General features: G+C 45.1%; 1 protein-coding gene across 4 annotated transcripts in view; it reads left to right on the forward strand.

Moving 5' to 3' along the window:
* Window positions 1-2,499: 2,499 nt before the first annotated feature.
* The window catches only part of EML5 (EMAP like 5), a 171,105-nt gene continuing 151,505 nt past the window's right edge, over window positions 2,500-22,099 (forward strand). For all 4 annotated transcript variants that reach the window (XM_038744472.1, XM_038744473.1, XM_038744474.1 and 1 more), the window contains exon 1: window positions 2,500-2,696. In XM_038744472.1, coding sequence (XP_038600400.1) covers window positions 2,500-2,696 — 197 coding nt within the window. The remainder of the gene's footprint in view (window positions 2,697-22,099) is intronic.

Below are 22,099 nucleotides of genomic sequence, written 5' to 3' on the forward strand. Positions count from 1 at the left end.
ACTTGCCCAAGGTCACACAGCAGACAAGTGGAGGAGCCAGGATGAGAACCTACAACCTCTGACTCCCAAGCCTGTGCTCTTGCCACTGGGCCATACTGCTTCTCTGTGCTTCCATAGAGAGAAGCATATGGAAGCAATTGGGTAGTTGGAAAATAATCAGGTCGGAGCCAGATTTACCCTCCTGGGACTCACAAGCTGAGGACAGATCAGAGTGGGGCTTGGGGCCCTAGATGGGTCAATAGTATAGTCGATGGTGTTGGTGGCGGTGGTAGCAGCAACCAGCTCACAACTCAAGGCTCATGGCTCACAGCTCAGTCCTCCCTTAGCCTTCCTTTCCCTCACAGCTACAGGTGGCCCTTTTCTTGGGGAAGGCATGTTGGAGAGCACTCTTCAAGAACCCCCAAAGTCTGCCCAACCACCTCCAGAAGCTCCTTACCATTGGCTTTAAACACTTAACCAGCTTGTGCCCTCCTACCTCGCCTCCCTAATCTCCTACTACAGCCCAACCAGCACACTCTGCTCCTCTTCCTTTGGAGAGAAGCAGCGTGGCGTAGTGGATAGAGCACGGGCCTGGGAGTCAGAAGGTCATGCGTTCTAATCGCAGCTCCACCACTTGTGTGCTGTGTGGCCTTGGGCAAGGCGCTTCACTTCTCTGGGCCTCAGTGACCTCATCGGTAAAATGGGGATTTAAACTGTAAGCCCCACATGGAACAGGGAATGTGTCCACCTCGATTTGCTTGTATCCGCCCCAGCGTTTAGTACGGATCCTGGTACAAAGTAAGCACTTAACAAATACCATTATTATTATTATTCTAGCGCCAGTTTATACACTGTGCCCCGATCTTGTCTTCAAAGCATGGTTAAGGTCACATTAAGGGAAGCAGCGTGGCTCAGTGGAAAGAGCCCGGGCTTTGGAGTCAGAGGTCATGGGTTCACATCCCAGCTCCGCCACTTGTCAGCTGGGTGACTTTGGGCAAGTCACTTCACTTCTCTGGGCCTCAGTTACCTCATCTGTAAAATGGGGATTAAGACTGTGAGCCCCAAGTGGGACAACCTGATCACCTTGTAGCCTCCCCAGCGCTTAGAACAGTGCTTTGCACATAGTAAGCGCTTAATAAATGCCATCATTATTATTATTATTATCTCCTTCAAGAGGTCTTTCCCGATTAAGCTTTCTTTTCCCTAGCTCCCTCTCCCTTCTGGGTCCTCTAAGCACCTTGGATCTGTGACTTGGATCTGTGACTTCTGGGCATTCGATATTCGCCTCACCCTCAACTCCACAGCACTTATATGCGTATCCTTAAATTATATATTATCCATTACTTATTCATATTAATGTCCGCCTCCCCCACCAGACGGCAAGCTCGTTGGGGGCAGAAGACGCGTCTGCTAGCCCTGTTGTAGTGTGCTCTTCCAAGCGCCTAGTACAGTGCTCGGCACATAGTGAGCGCTCGATAAATGCCACTGATCATCATCATCAATCATATTTATTGAGCGCTTACTGTGTGCAGAGCACTGTACTAAGCACTTGGGAAGTACAAGTTGGTAACATATAGGGACAGTCCCTACCCAACAGTGGGCTCACAGTCTAAAAGGGGGAGACAGAGAACAAAACCAAACATACTAACAAAATAAAATAGATAGAATAGATATGTACAAGTAGAATAAATAGAGTAATAAATCATCATCATCATCATCAATCGTATTTATTGAGCGCTTACTATGTGCAGAGCGCTGTACTAAGCGCTTGGGAAGTACAAATTGGCAACATATACAGTCCCTACCCAACAGTGGGCTCACAGTCTAAAAGGGGGAGACAGAGAACAAAACCAAACATACTAACAAAATAAAATAAATAGAATAGATATGTACAAGTAGAATAAATAGAGTAATAAATATGTACAAACATATATACATATATACAGGTGCTGTGGGGAAGGGAAGGAGGTAAGATGAGGGGGATGGAGAGGGGGACGAGGGGCGGTTGGTCACGCGCCCCGGCCGCTGCTGCCTGTCCACGGGGCGGCGTGGAATTCGCGCGTCCCCGGGCGAGCAAGAGCCCCAGGCACGTGCCCACGGCGGCGGCGGGGGCGCGCGCGGCGTGGATGTGCTTCCCAAGCGCTTAGTACAGTGCTCTGCACACAGTAAGCGCTCAATAAATACGATTGATTGATTGATTGATCGGGGAGGGGAAGCGCGCGGCCGTCAGCGGCGGGCACCCGAGAGGGGGCGCTGCCGAGCGCGGGTCCGAGCGGCGGGAGCGCGCCGAGGGTACCCGGGCCCTGCGCGGCGGCGTCCCTGGGCTCGAGCGGGCCGTATCGTGCACCGGGGCCGGAGCGCTCTTCTCCGCTGCGTGCGCTAGGAGCGGGGCGAGCCAGCCGGCGGAGGTCGCGGGGAGCGGGATGCGCCTGCGGGGAGCCGCCTAGCGGGCTGCCGGCCCGGACGGGGGAGGAGCCGCCGCCCCGGCCGCCGGTCTTCGCCGGTGCTCGCCGGCCGGAGATGGCGGCCCGGAGCGCCCCGCACTGCCACCTGCGGCTGGAGTGGGTCTACGGCTACCGGGGCCACCAGTGCCGCAACAACCTCTACTACACGGCCGCCAAGGAGATCGTCTACTTCGTGGCCGGGGTGGGCGTCGTCTACAGCCCCCGGGAGCACAAGCAGAAGTTCTACCGGGGACACAACGACGACATCATTAGGTAACGGGCGGAGGCGCGGGGAGCGACGACCCGGCGGGGGGCAAAAAAAAAAAAAAAGCCCGGCCCCGTCGTGTTCCCGTGGACCCCGTTTTGGGCCAGGGCAGCGGTTTCTGGGCCTTCATTCATATTTATTCATATCATATGAATAATATTATTCATATTATTCATTCATTCATATTTATTGAGCGCTTACTGTGTGCAGAACACTGTACTAAGCAATTGGGAAGTACAAGTTGGCAACATATAGAGACGGTCCCTACCCTACAACGGGCTGTCAGTCTAGAAGGGGGAGATGAAACATGTGGACAGGTGTCAAGTCATCAGAATAAATAGAAATAAGGCTAGATACACATCATTAACAAAATAAATAATAATCATCATCATCAATCGTATTTATTGAGCGCTTACTATGTGCAGAGCACTGTACTAAGCGCTTGGGAAGTACAAATTGGCAACATATAGAGACAGTCCCTGCCCAACAGTGGGCTCACAGTCTAAAAGGGGGAGACAGAGAACAAAACCAACCATACTAACAAAATAAAATAAATAGAATAGATATGTACAAGTAAAATAAATAGAGTAATAAATATGTACAAACATATATACATGTGCTGTGGGGAAGGGAAGGAGGTAAGATGGGGGGATGGATAATGGCATTTGTTAAGCGCTTACTATGTGCAAAGCACTGTTCTAAGCGCTGGGAGGATACAAGGTGATCAGGTTGTCCCACGTGGGGCTCACAGTCTTAATCCCCGTTTTACAGATGAGGGAACTGAGGCTCAAACAGAATGTTAAATGTGTACAAGTAAAATGAATAGAGTAATAAATCTGTACAAACATATATACAGGTGCTGTGGGGAGGGGAAGGAGGTAGGGCGGGGGGGATGGGGAGAGGGAGAGGAAGGAGGGGGCTCAGTCTGGGAAGGCCTCTTGGAGGAGGTGAACTCCCAGTAGGGCTTTGAAGGGAGGAAGAGAGCTTCTCTGGAAGAAAAATCCGTCGGCGGCTTGCGGTGGACCCTGAAAAGGACCCATCGAAGTCCGCGAAACCCCAAGGAGGAAGGAGACGGTGCAGGGTGCCAGCCGGGAGGGCACACGTCGCCTCTCCGACCTGGTTTTTGGGGCAGATTTCGCTGGTGATTAGCAGCGGGGAGCAGAAATACGCTGCAGCCGCTTCCGATGACATTGAAACGTGCTGCTGGCTCCGGGGGGTGGAGTTTGTATCCAAGAGAACCGGGGGGCGGAAAGGACCGATCTCCAAGCCGCCTTTCCCTCTTACGTTTTCATTAAGCCAGCTGTTGGGTAGGGAGTATCTCTATCTGTTGCCGAATTGTTCTTGCCAAGCGCTTAGTACGGTGCTCTGCACACAGTAATTGCTTAATAAATAGGATTGGGTGAATGAATGAATTCTTTTCAGCTCTTCATTTGGAGATGCAAAATCGCCCCTGGTGATCTAGGTCACGTTTGCAGGGGCACAGGCGACTCCACGCGACTGCTAGTTGCGCTTACCCGCACTAGGCCTTTTAGCAAAGGGGAGAATATAGTAGCCTGTTTGGAGCTGTCATACAGTTTATTGTTATTTCACTGTAGTGGCAGCGCTTGTTGCTAGGCTCTTCAACGCCTCACTTACTGCGCTGTCCTGATTCCCCATGGCACAGGGTGACAATTGGAGCGGAGTGTGTGGCTTTCCATTAATGGGGCTCTTATGTTTTTGGAGCTCATCAGGAGAAAACGGGGCAGCGGGTCTTCCAATTAAAGTCGTTCTAGTGACTCCGATTTTGAATCTAGGCATACGGTGAATAGTGCATTCCATAGGAAATCGGCAACATAGAAGAAAGTGAATCGATCAGAAAGGGAAAGGCAAGGAGAACTTAAGGTAGAGGCAGGAGGAAGATTTGTAATAGATTTCTATTAATATACTCTTCTATGCCAGTAGACTGCAGTCTAGTTTCAGTCCTTTCCTCTTAGCCAAGAAAATGTCTAGTCATGTCACTTTTCAGAATTATTTTGAAATGCTCTATTTTAGTTTTATGTCCCCAAAACTTTGCAAAAATAGCACTCTAATGGCGTGAGTTCATATCCGGATCTTTAATAACCGGAGGCTAAGAAATTCTTTTAGTCCCTAATCCTTTCCTCTCAATTCCTCTGTCTTTGCTGATCCATCTCCTTCTCAATGCCTCCCAATGTCTGCTGGACCGGGTGAATAAATCCAGCCTGGAAAAGCGGCTCGTTGACTCCCCCTCCCCAACCCTCCCCGCAGGTTAGGAAGTTGACACTGAAACCCTGCTGATACTGCTTCAGCCCCACCCACAAACCTGCATCCTTTTATGGAGAAAATCAGGTAGACCTTCCACAGCTGGATGAACAGTTCACTTACATTCCTGTCTTGGTGATGACCATTAACGACAGTTGAATCACGGGTTTGGAGATACTGATTCCAAGTCTTCAATGATACTGAACCTGGTTTAGATGATGTAACAGGTGGGAATTTCAAGTGGATAGAGAATTTGTCTTGCTTTTTGCTATCTGGAATGTCATTCTAGGGACACTTAGGGGTAGATACTTTTTTCTGTTTTTTGGGTTTTTTTAAAGTGCAAACTGTTCTTATAGTGTATCATACTAATGTGAACGTTGGGGTACTGGTACAGAAGTATACAAATGAAAAAGTTTTATTTTTTTTTACCAAATTTCTGTTTCAACTGTCTTAGAAAACGGAGGTGGAAGTAGTGAAATTTCGAATCTTCTGACATACTGAAGTAGTGGTGTTATTTGCTAGGACTTAAAATGGAACTCATGAAACCAGCTTCTCGCTACTTGAAATTGGTTGTTAGTGATCATTATAAGATTTTTTTATGATTCATTTTTGGTTACGCTATTCTAGTATCCATGATTAGTGGGTGTTTTGAGAAGGGAAGAAACAAATGGAGCTTTGGCACAGATTATTCAATGCCGTTGATGACAGGACACAAATCAAGTGTACATAGTCATCCAGTTTTTCCTCCTCCCCTTTTTCCAGACTGGTTTGGAGGAAAGAGAGTGGGCAGCTGTAAATCTGCAGTGTTTGGTTTAATTTGTCATGAGCAAGAATGTCTCTCTTTCTCTTCCCCCTCCTTTACTTCTTTCCCTCCCTCAGGCATTAAGTCATTACACGTGGGAGGTGGCACAATCAACTTCACCCTTCAGTTTTCTCATAACGAGCTTGCTCCACCACCTTTTCCCCCCTGCCATCTGGGGCTGGAAATGCCACAGGTTCCACGTGGGCTGGATTTCCTGCAGCTCTGAATGGGGGCAACGGTCTCTGTGGCGCAAATGCGTTGGGGATATCCATGGCACGAACAGGGGCTGTTTGCCGACTGGAGCCTGTGCAGTATGTCAGCAGGCTCTTATAAGGACTGGGGCTGGGGTCTCCATAGCCCCAAGAGAGAGCACGGTGTGGGCGGGGGGCTCAGGGTAGTAAGTGGGGCTAGGGTTTTAAGGGTGTGAGTTGGGGCTGGGCATGGTCTGAAGTCTTTGCAGTGTGAGTGTGGGTTTGGACATGAGTAGAGGTCAGCATGGCAGTAACGGCACTTGTGTGGTCCCATGGAGACCATGGGAAGGTGCAAACTAAGAAATAGTAATGATGGCATTTATTAAGTGCTTACTATGTGCAGAGCACTGTTCTAAGCACCGGGGAGGTTACAAGGTGATCAGGTTGTCCCATGGGGGGCTCACAGTCTTAATCCTCATTTTACAGATGAGGTAACTGAGACACAGAGAAGTTAAGTGGCTTTCCCAAAATCACACAGCTGACAATTGGTGGAGCTGGGATTTGAACCCATGACCTCTGACTCCAAAGCCTGTGCTCTTTCCACTGAGCCACGCTGCTCGCATCCAGCATCAATGACCCAGTTGTCATATATCTGCCATTTAGCAGCTTCTTGTATATGTAACCTCTGCATTATTGGAAAATTGGCTGTATTTTTCAGTTTAATAGGTTGGCTGAATAATTCTTCATATTTGAAGATTCCCCCACCCCCACATCTCTCACCTATATCCAATCTGGTTAAGCCAGTTTCAGGTTTTTTTCTCTCTCTGATATTGAGTAACTTGAGGCGTGCATGAATAAAACTGTTCTAGAGGGGAAATGTGGGTAGGTAGCATGTCACTTCTGTTTTACACTTCCCAGGCACTTAGTACAATGCACTGTGTCCAGTGGGTGATCTGTAAATTCTGTTAGTATTATTTGTAGCAGGTCTGTATCTGAAGTAGCAAAAAGCAGTAAATGATTTAATCTCTTCACTTAACAATGATGAGATTTGGTGGTATTTAGGATTTTTGTGGAGCAGGCTTGTGTGGGTCCTTAGTAATTTTCAGACTTCATTGCAGGCTTTAGCACTGTGTTGACTTTGCCAAATAGTCAGTGTTTATTTCTTCTATGTTTCATTGTTTGTATTGTGAGAATAATCGTTTACAATCAAGTTCCTATTGGTTGTCTTAAAGGGTGGAATATGAAGTTCATTCCCCCTGTGTGAAAGCTCTGTTTCAAAATACAAGGGACCTCCTTTTAATCTGAGGCATGCCAGATGTTCACCTTTCCAGACCCTTGGCCACTGGCCTTTGGGACCATTTTAGTGGCACAGATCTAGACTGGAGTGTGTCAAAGTGACCCACTTCAGATTTGAAGTGCCTTTTGAGGACTGAGCCAGCCTTCCTGAATACTCTAGGGCAGTATTTTAGTTTTAGTCCCTATATCCCTTCCGACTCTTCCTTCTCACTCTTTCTTCCAACTTTCTAAGCATCCAGTTCATTTAGAAAGCATTCATGAAAATCAGTGTAGTTTGTATATTCTGGTAACCTTCTTAGCAAATAAGAATCTCACTTGAAAGAACTGAGTTACCTTCCCCGGAGTTCTACTCCAGAGGGGTTCTCTTGGGGAGTCTCCAGCCCTGGGTGAGTTGTCTTGAATATTCTAGGGAGACTTCAGAGACCCCAGAACTAAGTCAAATTTCAGGAGCATTTGAGTGGTACACTACAGCTCAGATGTGGTGTTCCTTTCGTCTGTTGGTGTCTGGCTTAAGTTGATGGGCACTATGCTGGGAAATTTCTGCATCTCTTCACTTTCCTTCGTACGTGTGTTTATATAGCAGATTCACATAGTTAAATGACATCCATTTTACATTTTGAAAAGTGTTTGAATGGCCCCAACCAAGCAACTACCAGGGTTACAAGGGGACTTGGTGAGATGTTGATGACTTACATGCCTAAAAAGGTATTGATCTGGATTCCCTTATTTTTTTCCTGAACTCTATACCTGCCTGACTGTGCCACTGAAGAAGGATGTTACTGGTTCTCTGGGCTCAGGTTTTCCAGTGATAGAGAAAGGAGGAGCCTCAGTATTCTAAGATAAAGGTAGTTCTGAAGTTCACTAGAGCCTTGTTTTCAGTGGCACTGGGAAAGCTAGACTGGAGAGCCACTGTCTTTGGGGCAGGAAGAGAACTGCCAGCTGCTGGGCTGCAGATAGATTCTTTGGTCTCTGGTTTTTTCTGTATCATATAGGACAGAAATCACAATATAGTGTTCATTTATGTGGTAGGGGCCTAAATCATTCCTACCCAGAAATCCCGACTGCAGATATGCATAGCTTGGGGAAAGGGTCCAACTCACCCATCTCTGTGGCCTGTAGGAACCTATGTGGTTCCTACCTATGTGGTTTATGATCAGCAGCAAGATCTTAAGGATCTCAGTATATCCACCAGTCAGTGTTCAAAGCCTTCCTTCAAAAGCACTTCCTCCACAAGGCTTTCCATGACTCATCCACTTCCCCCCACATCCGCCCGCAACCTGGTCTTGTCCGCTACTAGCCATGCTATTTATTTGTTTTTTGCTGCTTTTACTGTTTCCAGTTGTACCTGTTTTTCTTGTTCCCATGTTATGAATGAATCTCCTAGTTTTTGTCATTAGAAAACTGTGTATTTTACCAGTAAGCTTGTGGTATAGCTAGTACTCTGCACAAATGATGATGGTGAAAATTAACCAGTAGTTTGTAGAAATATCACTCAGCAAATAAGTCTCTCACCTCCAATATTTACTCGTTACTCCACATCAATCAGTAGTAGTTATTTAGGGCCTATCTTGAGCAGAGAATGGTACCAAGTGCTTGGTACTAAGAATTAGCAGAGGTGATCCCTGCCTCCAAGGAATTTACAATGAGAAAGACTCTAATGTAAAATCCAGAGAGGAGCAAGTAATAGAATATAAAGATAAGTTCTTAAGTTCTATAGGAGGGTGTGCCTTATCCAAGTCCCTGGGTGATGTGGGCATACTAAAATGACAGTTGAGATTTAGGGTGGGGTGATAGATTAATCAGGGAAGGCCTCCTGAAGGAGGTGTGATTCCAGAAGGACTTTGTAGATGGGGAAAGTAGCAATCTGCCAGTTGTGAAGTGGGAAGGAGTTCCCGGCAGGAAGGAGGCTGTGAACAAGAAATCTGTGGTGGGAGAGTCAAGAATGAGGACAGGAAAGTAGGTTGTTAGGAATGAAGCGTGGGAGCTGAAGTGTAGTGGGAGAAGAGAGAGAGGAAAGTGGTGGGGAGAGAAAGCTGATTGAATGCCTCAAAGCTGGTGGTGAGACTTTTCAGCATTATACAGAGGGAAATATGCAACCACTGGAAGTTTGTGAGGTGACATGTGCTAAGCCATGTTTTAGAAAAATGATCCAGATGACTAGACATGGACTGTAGAGAGGAGAGACGGCAGACAGGGTCATCAATGAGGAGGCAGATGCAGTAGTAAAGTTGGGAAATGGTAAAGTGCCTGGACCAGTGTGGTGGGCATTTGGATAGAAAGGAAGGGAAGGATACTGAAAATGTTGCAGAGGGATATAGATACAAGACTATTGGTTCAGACACAGTCCCTGTCCCACATGGGGTGCACAGCATCCAAGTAGGAGGGAGGGAAATCAGGTATTGAGTCTCCATTTTACAGCAAAGAACTGAGGCACAGAGGAATTAAGTGACTTGCCCAAGATTACACAGTAGACAAATGGCAGAGGGGTTATGGCCTAATGGATAGAGCATGGGCCTGAGAGTCAGAAGGACCTGGGTTCTAATCCCAGCTCTGCCACTTGTCTGTTGTGTGACCTTGGATAAGTCACTTAAATTCTCTGGGCCTCAGTTACCTCATCTGTAAAATGGGGAGTAAGACTGTGGGAAAGAGAGTGCATCCAACGTCATAAACTTGTATCTACCCCAGTGCTTAGTACAGTCCCTGGCATATAGTAAGTGCTTAACAAATACCATTAAAAAAATAAAAAAAAGAACGGGGTTAGAACCCAGGTCCTCTTACTCCCAAGCCCATGCTTTTTACACTGGTCCATGGGAGTCGTCTGCATCAAGCAGCGCTCCTGACTACTGGCTTTAAGGCTGTGCATTTGCTCTCACATAAAATATCAGCTCTCTTCAACTGCCACTCATGCCCTCAGCAATTTTTCCAGCAGAATATTCACATTGAAAAATGAGCCAAAGTGGCAGGAATGTATTTGAAATATCTCAAGGTGTTTACATCAGGTGGGAGAAGGGAATCTTACCTTTTAGAGGCTTGCCTTTCAATAGCAAACTTCCTTTATCCTTTATCATGTATTGGAATAATACATGAGGACCTCTAAATTGGGAAGAAAAAGGTAGAAACTGATACAATATTTTATTATGGCTACACATTGAGGAAAGAGTTTGGGGAGTGAGGTAGCAGAAAAGTAGTAGAGGAAAAACTGTTTGAGATTAGAAGGATTTCTTTTAAGCTCTGTTCATTAATTGTTTCACTTTTGGATTTTTTTAGAGAATGAGAAGTCTTTAATGTGCAACTTCAAAGGAAACAAGGTTGCTGGTTCATCCAATTCAGTCATATTTATTGAGCGTTTACTGTGTGTGGAGCACAATACTAAGCACTTGGAAAGTACAATTCAGCAATACTGAGATACAATCCCTGCCCGCGCTGGGTTTACAATCTAGATCACAGTGCTTATTTCTGTTAATGTCTGCCTTCCCCTCTAGACTGCAAGCTGGTTGTGGGCAAGGAATGTGTCTACCAAGTCTGTTTTATTGTACTCTGCCAAGCGCTTTGTACAGAGTTTTCCACACTCTAAATGGTCAATCAATACCAATGATTGGTAGATTGGATGGGCCTAATTTCCATGGTAGTCTAATTACTCTGATGGAATAGGAAATAGGGCCAACTGTTTTCAGAGTGTTGAGAATTTTGTATACAGTAACTGTTTAATTTTATAATTAGAAATGCAGCAGAATAAATGTAAAGTATTTCCAAGCCCAAAGAAAGAGGAAAAAGTAAGAAATGCCAACAGGGATATGCTAGGATATGTCATTGTGATATTTTGTACATGTTTCTTTCCTTCCTTGGTAAGTCCCTTATTAATATTTGAAGTGTTATTGTCAAAGCTATTCTAGGGTATATTACCTGCCGTCACAACATTAAAAAATTTTTAGTAAAAAACCTGAGACGATTGTCCAGATATAGCCTACTTCATTCTTGGTCTGGACTCAGGCCTTAATATTTTTTTTTCTTCTCTAGGAAATAATTGTGTGGAAACCTCAGGGTCTCCTCTCTTTCTGTTTTGGTTTTCTGAGTTTTCTGCATTCTATTCGGGATTTCTTTAAAAGAATCTTAGAAGGACAGTCACCTGCAATTGATTTAGGATAAAACGTCTTTACTGTGTCCCAGTGACTGTGTTCCTTGGCATCCCAAGGTACTGAAATTAGCACCTTATTGAGTTTTGTTCTGGAGAGCTGATATTGTAACACTGGCACTAGTCAATGCCTTAGTGGAAGTGCATTTTTACTGGGTGTTCAGTAAATCATTGTTGACTGACTGATTCTTGCATCAATAATTCAGTATGTTGTCTTCAATTCAATAATATCGTAGTGTGTTTTATGCAAAAGATTGGTACGTCATTGGCTGTCAGGTAATTACTTTGGCTCACTTACTGCTCATTCTTGATGTCAACACTTCCCTTTTACCTTGGAGTGTTGAAGTATCACATAAAGCGTTCCTTATCTAGTTTAGCCTAAACCTGTGCTCTGTTCCTTGAGTTCAGTCTTTGAATGACTTTATAATTGTTTTGATCCAAGTGACAATACCGAGTATCTCTGATACCTTTGATAAATTGACACCCCATTTCTTAGAAATTCATTTTGGTTTTCGATTGATTCCCCTTCTTTTCCAGGTTTTCCTCTGACCTTTCTGATGACTCCTCCCATGTCTTTTTTGCTTTTGCCTTTACTTCTCATCTCTCTTTGTTGATCTTTCTGCATCCCCAGCAGTTCAGTCTTATACCCTCTTGTCTGTTTAGATTATCTAGCGTACAGGGGATGAAAGCTTTCCTGGATACGTAGATAATCTGTATAATTTGGTTTATTTTTATCCCAGTTTCATTGCACTGCTTCCCCTCTCTTTGCTCCTCCTACCCCAAGCTGTCTATAAATGGCAATGTGAGGATAGGGGAGAGCAGGAGCCACGCAAACATGTGGCCAGCTCCAGGGTAGCCTTGCTGGTTTGGAACCCTGGCTTTAATTATTTTTTTTATATTTAATGGTATCTATTAAGTGCTTACTATATGCCAGGCACTGAGCTAAGCGTTTATCCTTTCCTGCCTTAACTCAGCCCTCTCTTCTGCCAGACAAAACTATTTCTCCTCCCTTATTGACACCCATGCCCATCACCCCCGCCAGCTCTTCCGTACATTCAACTCCCTTCTCAGGCCCCCGGTTCCTCCCCCTCCTCCTTCCCTCACCCCCAACGATCTGGCCTCCTACTTCATTAACAAAATTAAATCCATCTGGTCCGACCTCCCCAAAGTCTCTTCCCCCCTTTCTCCAACCCCCCGGCTCTCAACATTCTCTGCTACTCTCCCATCCTTCCCAGTGGTATCCTCAGAGGAACTCTCCTCCCTCCTCTCAAGTGCTACTCCGGCCACCTGTGCTTCTGACCCCATTCCCTCTCATCTTATGAAATCTCTCGCTCCATCCCTTCTCCCCTCCTTAACTTCCATCTTCAACCGCTCACTCTCCACTGGTTCCTTCCCCTCTGCCTTCAAACATGCCCATGTCTCTCCCATCCTAAAAAAACCCTCTCTTGACCCCACCTCACCTTCTAGTTATCGTCCCATATCCCTCCTACCATTCCTTTCCAAACTCCTTGAACGAGTTGTCTACACGCGCTGCCTAGAATTCCTCAACAACAACTCTCTCCTCGACCCCCTCCAGTCTGGCTTCCGTCCCCTTCATTCCACGGAAACTGCGCTCTCAAAGGTCACCAATGACCTCCTGCTTGCCAAATCCAACGGCTCATACTCTGTCCTAATCCTCCTCGACCTCTCAGCTGCCTTTGACACTGTGGACCACCCCCTTCTCCTCAACACGTTATCTGACCTTGGCTTCACAGACTCCGTCCTCTCCTGGTTATCCTCTTATCTCTCCGGTCGTTCTTTCTCAGTCTCTTTTGCAGGCTCCTCCTCCCCCTCCCATCCTCTTACTGTGGGAGTTCCCCAAGGTTCAGTGCTTGGTTCCCTTCTGTTCTCAATCTACACTCACTCCCTTGGTGACCTCATTTGCTCCCACGGCTTCAACTATCACCTCTACGCTGATGACACCCAGATCTACATCTCTGCCCCTGCTCTCTCCCCCTCCCTCCAGGCTCGCATCTCCTCCTGCCTTCAGGACATCTCCATCTGGATGTCCGCCCGCCACCTAAAGCTCAACATGTCGAAGACTGAGCTCCTTGTCTTCCCTCCCAAACCTTGTCCTCTCCCTGACTTTCCCATCTCTGTTGACGGCACTACCATCCTTCCCGTCTCACAAGCCCGCAACCTTGGTGTCATCCTCGACTCCGCTCTCTCATTCACCCCTCACATCCAAGCCGTCACCAAAACCTGCCGGTCTCAGCTCCGCAACATTGCCAAGATCCGCCCTTTCCTCTCCATCCAAACCGCTACCCTGCTAATTCAAGCTCTCATCCTATCCCGTCTGGACTACTGCACTAGCCTTCTCTCTGATCTCCCATCCTCGTGTCTCTCTCCACTTCAATCCATACTTCATGCTGCTGCCCGGATTATCTTTGTCCAGAAACGCTCTGGACATATCACTCCCCTCCTCAAAAACCTCCAATGGCTACCGATCAATCTGCGCATCAGGCAGAGACTCCTCACCCTCGGCTTCAAGGCTCTCCATCACCTCGCCCCCCTCCTACCTCACCTCCCCTTCTCTCCTTCTACTGCCCAGCCCGCACCCTCCGCTCCTCCACCACTAATCTCCTCACTGTACCTCGCTCTCGCCTGTCCCGCCATCGACCCCCGGCCCACGTCATCCCCCGGGCCTGGAATGCCCTCCCTCTGCCCATCCGCCAAGCTAGCTCTCTTCCTCCCTTCAAGGCCCTGCTGAGAGCTCACCTCCTCCAGGAGGCCTTCCCAGATTGAGCCCCTTCTTTCCTCTCCCCCTCGTCCCCCTCTCCATCCCCCCGCCTTACCGCCTTCCCCTCCCCACAGCACCTGTATATATGTATATATGGTTGTACATATTTATTACTCTGTTTATTTATTTATTTATTTATTTTACTTGTACATTTCTATCCTACTTATTTTATTTTGTTGGTATGTTTGGTTCTGTTCTCTGTCTCCCCCTTTTAGACTGTGAGCCCACTATCGGGTAGGGACTGTCTCTATGTGATGCCAATTTGTACTTCCCAAGCGCTTAGTACAGTGCTCTGCACATAGTAAGCGCTCAATAAATACGATTGATTGATTGATTGATTGGTGTAGCTTCAAGCTAATCAAGTTAGACACAGCCCATGTACCACGTGGGGCTCACAGTCTTAATCCCCATTTCATAGATGAGATAATTGAGGGACAGAGGAGTGAAGTATCTTGCCTAAGGTAACTGAGAAGGTAAGTGGAAGTGCAGGGATTAGAACCCAGATCTTCCTGGATCCCAGGCCCATGTTCTCTCCACTAGGCATGCTCCTTGTCTTAGTAGGTCTTACTAGATTTTTCATTGTGGTCAGGGAACCCACAACCTTGCAACAGGAGTCATCTTCTGTTTAGGTGGTAGGTACAGCAGTACGAATAGTTGTTTCCTGAGATAGTGAGTACAGAATAGGAAGGATAAGGACCCGAGAATTTAGGTGCCATTAAAGAATGCTCAAGATGGTAGATGTGGTGTAAGGACTCATGAGAAAGAGCACGTCTCCCCACTCCTCAAACATCTCTAATGGGTTACCCATTCATCTCTGCACCAAATAGAAGCTCCTTACAATCAGCTTTAAGGCTGAGCTACAATCAGCTTTAAGGTTGAGCTCAGCCAGCTCTCCCCCTCCTACCAAACCTCACTGGTCTCCCACTACAACCCAGCATACTCATATGCTCTTCCAATACCAACCTGTTTATAGTACCTCAGTCTCGTCTCTTGGCCTTTATGAACAACCTCCACCTTCATATCCAGTAGATCACCACTCTTCCCATTTTGAAAGCCCTACTAAAGTTATATTTCTTCCAAGAAGACTTCCCTGACTAACCTTTTATTGCTCCACTCTTTTCTCCATCCTCCCTTCTGTGTGGCCTGTGTATTTTGGGGGTGCAGCACTTTGATACTCCACCCCTGTAGAACTTAACGTACAAACCCTTGTACTCACCTGCTTCCCGTATGTGTAATTTATTTTGACTTCTGTGTCCTCCACTATATTGTAAGCTCCTTGAGAGCAGTTCTGTTGTATTGTACTCTTCCAAGCACTTCGTACAGTGCTCTGCACACAGTAAGTACTCAATAAATACCATTGATTGATAGTGCACTAGATGAAGTATTGCTTTCCCTAGGAAATATCATGTGCATTAATGTGTCCCCAGCATCCAAAATTATGTAGTAGAAAATGGGGGTGAAAAGCAAGTATACAGTGGTTATCTGGATAAATAGTGTGAATATGTAGCAGTAATAAAATGATTTGAATTTTTTTATATGTACACTTAGTAATATTTTATTTTCAGAGTGTTATCTTTTGCTGTTTATTCAACAGAAGGCACTTGGTGCTAAAGTACTGGAGGCCTGCCTATCATTATATGATGCAGAATTGAAGTTGGCTTTAATCACAGTTTGTCTGTCAAAAACTTCAAATGTCAAAGAGGAGGGCAAGGGAAGTATTTAAGCCTAGGTAAACTTTACAGCATTATCTTGAAGTGAAAAACACTACTTCATGTAGAAGGTTAGAGAGCATTACAGTTTTGTCAACCTTCAGTTTGGAACAGAAGCCTGAAATTATTTTACCAACAAACTCAATCTGGAAATGTTGGATTTCTTGATTTGATCTTCTACCTTCTTGAGCATCAGTGCATTCAAACAGTAGTATTCACTGAACAACTAGTGTATTCAGGACATTATACTTAGTTCTTGGGAAAAAAATCATGAAGATATGATCCCTACCCTCAAAGAATTTACAGTCCAGCAAAGGAGATAGACACAAAGTTATTTAGAGAAAGATGAGAAAGGAAAAATGGATTTGTAGATGGGAAGGTGCTTAAATATTAGGTCAGTATGTACAGAACTACTGCAGGTACATAAATGCCTAATTAGTGCAATACTGTTGAGATGGTAATAATAATAATGGTGGTGTTTGTTAAGCGCTTACTCTGTGCAAAGCACTGTTCTAAGCACTGGGGTAGATACAAAGTAATCAACTTTTCCCACGTAGGGCCCAGAGACTTAATCCCCATTTTACAGATGAGTTAACTGAGGCACAGAGAAGTGAAGTGACTTGCCCAAAGTCACACAGCTGACAAGTGGCGGAGCTGGAATTCGAACCCATGACCTCTGACTCCAAAGCCCGGGCTCTTTCCACTGAGCCAGGCTGCTTCTCTAGAAGCAGAAGGGGAATATGGCCTACGGAGAAGGAAATTAATCAGAGAAGGTCTCCTGGAGGAAATGTGATTTCAGGAGGGCGTAGATGATGGGGAGAACTCTGGACTGGCAGATTTGAAAGGGAAGGGAGTGCTAGAGAGGAGGAAGAGTGTGAACAAGGGTTTGGAAATGGAAGAAATAAAGATAAGGCACAGTGTGTAGGTTAACCTGAGAAGAGCAAAGAGTTTGAGTAGTAGCATAGTGGGAAAAGAGTAGATAAGAGTTAGGAAATATTGTTACACTTTTTGCTAACTAAAGTAGCAGAAATATGTAAAAACATTCAGTTACATATTACTGATGTAATATAGTATGTATGTTTTATAGTAGTGAATGGCTGTAGATTATAGTGTTCAAGATTAAGTGTTGCTTTGCAGGATTTCCTCCACAGTGAGGGTTTAGCCATCTTTCACTCTTTAGAGGTGCTGTTATAGAATGTCCAGGACCACATATCTGTTTTAGTAATGGCTAGAATAATAATTCTTAGCAGCACCGTGCCTCACTCTGGATCTCTTCACCCTTAGCATCATTGCATATGTTCCTTTACCAGATTTGTATGTCACAACTGAGGCTGTTTTGCAGGATCTTGAGAAACTGTTGAATATTCATAGTGTATTCCTTTTTCATGAACACGAATCTTGAATGCTTCTTGACTCTTAGCTTGTTGTGGGCAGAGAATGTGTCTTCCAACTCTGTTGTATTCTCCCAAGCACTTACTGCAGTGCTCTGCACAGAGTAAGCACTCGGTAAATACCATTGATTGATTAATCATTCCCAAAATGTTGATGGTGCCAATTGGTATTAAATTTAAAATTTTAATTTAGGTATTCTCAGTTCTCCTAAAACATGGGGGTTGCAAAATTATGCATAAAAGGAAACCCCTAGCGTAGTAATTACCATCTTCAAGAAGAGTGGTGAGTCTAACTAAATTACCTGGTCATGTCATTGTATTACACTGCCAGCATGAGTCTAACCAGAATCCCTTGAACAGACTACAGTAAGTGAATCTCAGTGTAGTTTCAGACTAAAATGTAGCACAGCACATATGATCATTGCTGCATGATAGACAGAAAAAGTACATTCAGTGGAGCCATATTTTGTTCTTCATATTTGTGGGTTTTGTTGGTTGTTGCCCAGCAAGGTTATAGACTTCCACCTCTGGCAAAAATTCATTCCTTTCCTAAAAATTGAACCCATCTTGACCCTGGGGATATGCATCAGCAGTTGGTCTAGCATTGTTTTAGTCAGATGATAAACAGAGATATCGTTTCACATTCACCTTTCACATGTACTTGAAGTGCTTTTTTTCTCATTTATTTTTTGCTACTTTTCTGTGAAGTACTTGTGTAGCACTACGGGTACAAAGAAGTGAAAAAGACTAAAATTTTTCATAATATTTAAGCTGTCTTAAAGTTGAAGATTTTAAAAAAGCAGAAATGAACAACTGCCCTCCCCGATTACAGATTTGTCTAATGATCTTAAGTAGCCAAGCCAGTGCATAGGCTTGAGTATCTTTAAGATCATTAGATAAATGTGCAAGCAAGAGGACAGTTAGTTTCTTTTTTAAAAAAAAATAATTGCTGCTTAAAGATTTTGTGAAATTGGATAGTTAGCTTTGATTTTTTTTTAGCCAAAAAACTGCTTTTCGACCTATAGTTCCAATTTAAATTATGTAAGATTTTTGGTTGTATTTTTCCACCCAGTAAGCATAATCTTTTTATCCTGAAGGTATGACAACATACTATAAGGCAGTATTTCTCAAAATACTGAACTGCAAATGGGCATTGGAGAATTTCCTTATGGTCACTGCAAGATAGAGAGACAAAGATGAATAAAGACTGATGCAGAGAGGAATCACAAATTGATAGAGGTAGTGAATGTATTTTAAAAAAATCATGAATGTTGCTTAATCAATCAGTGGTATTGAGCAGTTGAGATGTGCAGAACATTGTACTAAGTGCTTGGAAGAATACAGTACAACAGAGTTGGCAAACAATAAGCTTGCAATCTTGGGGGTTCAGGCATTAATATAAATGTAAATAAAGAGTTTAGAATATATAATTTAAATATATATATATACACAAGTTCTATGGGGCTGAGGGTAGCGCGAATATCAAATACCCAGAGTTCATAGATCCAAGTCCGTAGGCAATGCAGATAGGAGATGGAGCTGGGGAAAAGAGGCTTTAATTGGGGAAAGCCTGTCCTTAATAATGTTTTAAAGGTTGGGAGAGTGATGATCTGGCATATGTGGAGGGGGAAGACGTTCCAGGCTAGAGGGAGTATGAGGGAAAAGAATCAGTGGCAAGATAGATGAGATTGGGGCACAGTGAGTAAACTGGTCAAAGGGAGTGAAGTGGATGGGTTGGGCTGCAGTAGGAGATCAGTGAGGTGAGGTAGGAGGGGGCGAGCTGATTGCTTTCAAGCCAGTGGTAAGGAATTTACTTTGCAGAGGTAGACGGGCAGCCATTGGATGTTTTCAAGGAGTGGGGAAACATGGGCTGAATGATTTTAGAAAAATGATCCGTGCAGAAGTGAAGTATGGACTGGAGTGAGGAGAGACCAGAGACACGGAGATCAGTGAGGAGGCAGATGCAGTAGTCAAGGTGGCATAGGATGAGTGCTTGGATCAGCATGCTAGCAGTTTGGTTGGAGAAGAAAGTGCAGATTTTAGCAATGCCATGAAGTTACAACCAACAAGATGTGACAACAGATTGAGCATGTGGGTGTAATGAGAGAGATGAGTTGAGGACAGTGCCAAGGTTATGAGCTTGTGAGATAGGAAGGATAGTGGTATTACCTACAGTGATGGGAAAGATAGGAGGAGAACAGGGTTTAGGTGGGGAAACAAGAAGTTCAGTTTTGAATGTGTTTAGTTTGAGGTGTCAACAGGACGTCCAGGTAGAGATGTCCCAAAGTCAGGAGGATATTATGGTCGGGGAATGTGTCTCCCAAATCTGTTATTGTACTCTCCCAAATGCTTACTGCAGTGCTCTGCCCACAGTAAATGCTCAACAGATGTGATTGAGGAAATATGAGATTGCACAGAAAGAGAGAGGTGGGGGCTGGTGATGTAGGTTTGGCAATCATTTAGAGATGGTAGTTTACCCATGGGAGTGAGTGAGTTCTCCAAGGGAGTGGATGTAGATGGAGAATAGATGGGGATCTACAACTGAGCCTTGAGAGACCCCTATTGTCAGAAGGAGGGAAGCGGAGGAGGAGCCAGCAAAAGAATCCAAGGAGTAGTCAGAGATAGGAGGAGAGTCAAGAGGAGTGTCAGTGTAGCCAAGTTTGGATAAAATTTCATGGAGAAGGGGGTGGTCTGCAGTGACAAAGGCAGCTGAATGGTCTAAGAGGAGTAGGATAGAGTAGTGGCCATTAGATTTGGTGAGAAGGTAATTGGATACCTTAGAGAGGGCTAATTCTTAGGAGTGAAGGGGCAGAAGCCAGATTGGGGGGTGTCAAGGAGAGAACTGGAGAGAGGAAGTGGAGGCAGCAGGTGTAAAAAAAAAAAAAAAAAAAACCTAAAGAAAATTGGAGACATGGTAGGAGGGAAATAGGGTGAAAACTGGAGGGAGCTGTGGGATCAAGGGATAATTTCTTTTAGGATAGGGGATACATACGCTTATTTGAAAGCAGGGGGAAGAAGTTGTTGGAAAGTGAATGGTTGAAGATGGCCTTGAAGGAGGGAAATAGGGAGGGGGTGAGTGTTTTAAAAAGCTCTGAAGGGATGAGGTCAGAAGCACAGAAGCTCATCCTATCCCGTCTGGACTACTGCATCAGCCTTCTCTCTGATCTCCCATCCTCGTGTCTCTACCCACTTCAATCCATACTTCATGCTGCTGCCCGGATTATCTTTGTCCAGAAACGCTCTGGGCATATTACTCCCCTCCTCAAAAATCTCCAGTGGCTACCAATCACTCTGCGCATCAGGCAGAAACTCCTCACCCTGGACTTCAAGGCTGTCCATCACCTCGCCCCCTCCTACCTCACCTCCCTTCTCTCCTTCTACAGCCCACCCCGCACCTTCCGCTCCTCTGCTGCTAATCTCCTCACCGTACCTTGTTCTCGCCTGTTCCGCCGTCGACCCCCAGCCCACGTCATCCCCCGGGCCTGGAATGCCCTCTCTCTGCCCATCCGCCGAGCTAGCTCTCTTCCTCCCTTCAAGGCCCTACTGAGAGCTCACCTCCTCCAGGAGGCCTTCCCAGACTGAGCCCCTTCCTTCCTCTCCCCCTCGTCCCCCTCTCCATCCCCCCCATCTTACCTCCTTCCCTTCCCCACAGCACCTGTATATATGTATATATGTTTGTACATATTTACTACTCTATTTGTTTATTTTGTTTGTACATATCTATTCTATTTATTTTATTTTGTTAGTATGTTTGGTTTTGTCTCCCCCTTTTAGACTGTGAGCCCACTGTTGGGTAGGGACTGTCTCAATATGTTGCCAATTTGTACTTCCCAAGCGCTTAGTACAGTGCTCTGCACACAGTAAGCGCTCAATAAATACGATTGATGATGATGAAGCACAGATGTTTGGAGTAGATTTAGAGAGGAGGCGAGATAATTCTTGTGTTACTGCAGGGAATGTATGGGAGAGTCAAAGAGGGCAGAGGAGCAGATGAGGTTTTAGGGAGATCACACCTGATGCTTTCAATTTTGTTGAAGTATGTGGCCAGATCATTAGGGGAAAGAGATGAAGAGAGTGGGTGGGGCAGGAGGTTTGAGAAACAGTTAAATACCTGGAACAGCTGGTAGAGATGTTGGGTATGGGAGTGAATTAGGAAGAAGTAGTGTCCTTGGGCAGAGGAGAGGGTCAAATTGAAGCAGGTGAGAATGAATTTTAGGTTTCCATTTGTCACATTTTTTATTTTAATAAGGTTTCTGTTTGTCACATTTTTATTTTAAAATGATATGCTCATTAAAACAATATACCTGTATGAAGTTTGTACTAAAATCTTATAGAAATTTGGTTGAACATTATATTTTTATACCAGCAAGATATTGTAGAATAATTTGAAGAAAATGTACTAGTTCTCATAAAAAAGTCTTAATTTCTTTCAAGTAAATGTCCTTAAGACATTTTTACATACTTAAAAATTAGATAATTTTTTAAGATTAAGTTTATGTAGAGCCATCTGTTTAAAACGCTCTGGGCATGTTACTCCCCTCCTCAAAAATCTCCAGTGGCTACCAATCAATCTGCGCATCAGGCAGAAACTCCTCACCCTGGGCTTCAAGGCTCTCCATCACCTCGCCCCCTCCTACCTCACCTCCCTTCTCTCCTTCTACAGCCCACCCCATACCCTCTGCTCCTCTGCAGCTAATCTCCTCACCATGCCTTGTTCTCGCCTGTCCCACCATCGACCCCCGGCCCACGTCATCCCCCGGGCCTGGAATGCTCTCCCTCTGCCCATCCGCCAAGCTAGCTCTCTTCCTCCCTTCAAGGCCCTGCTGAGAGCTCACCTCCTCCAGGAGGCCTT

Source organism: Tachyglossus aculeatus, chromosome 1, assembly GCF_015852505.1.
Source record: "Tachyglossus aculeatus isolate mTacAcu1 chromosome 1, mTacAcu1.pri, whole genome shotgun sequence".
Lineage (NCBI taxonomy): Eukaryota > Metazoa > Chordata > Mammalia > Monotremata > Tachyglossidae > Tachyglossus > Tachyglossus aculeatus.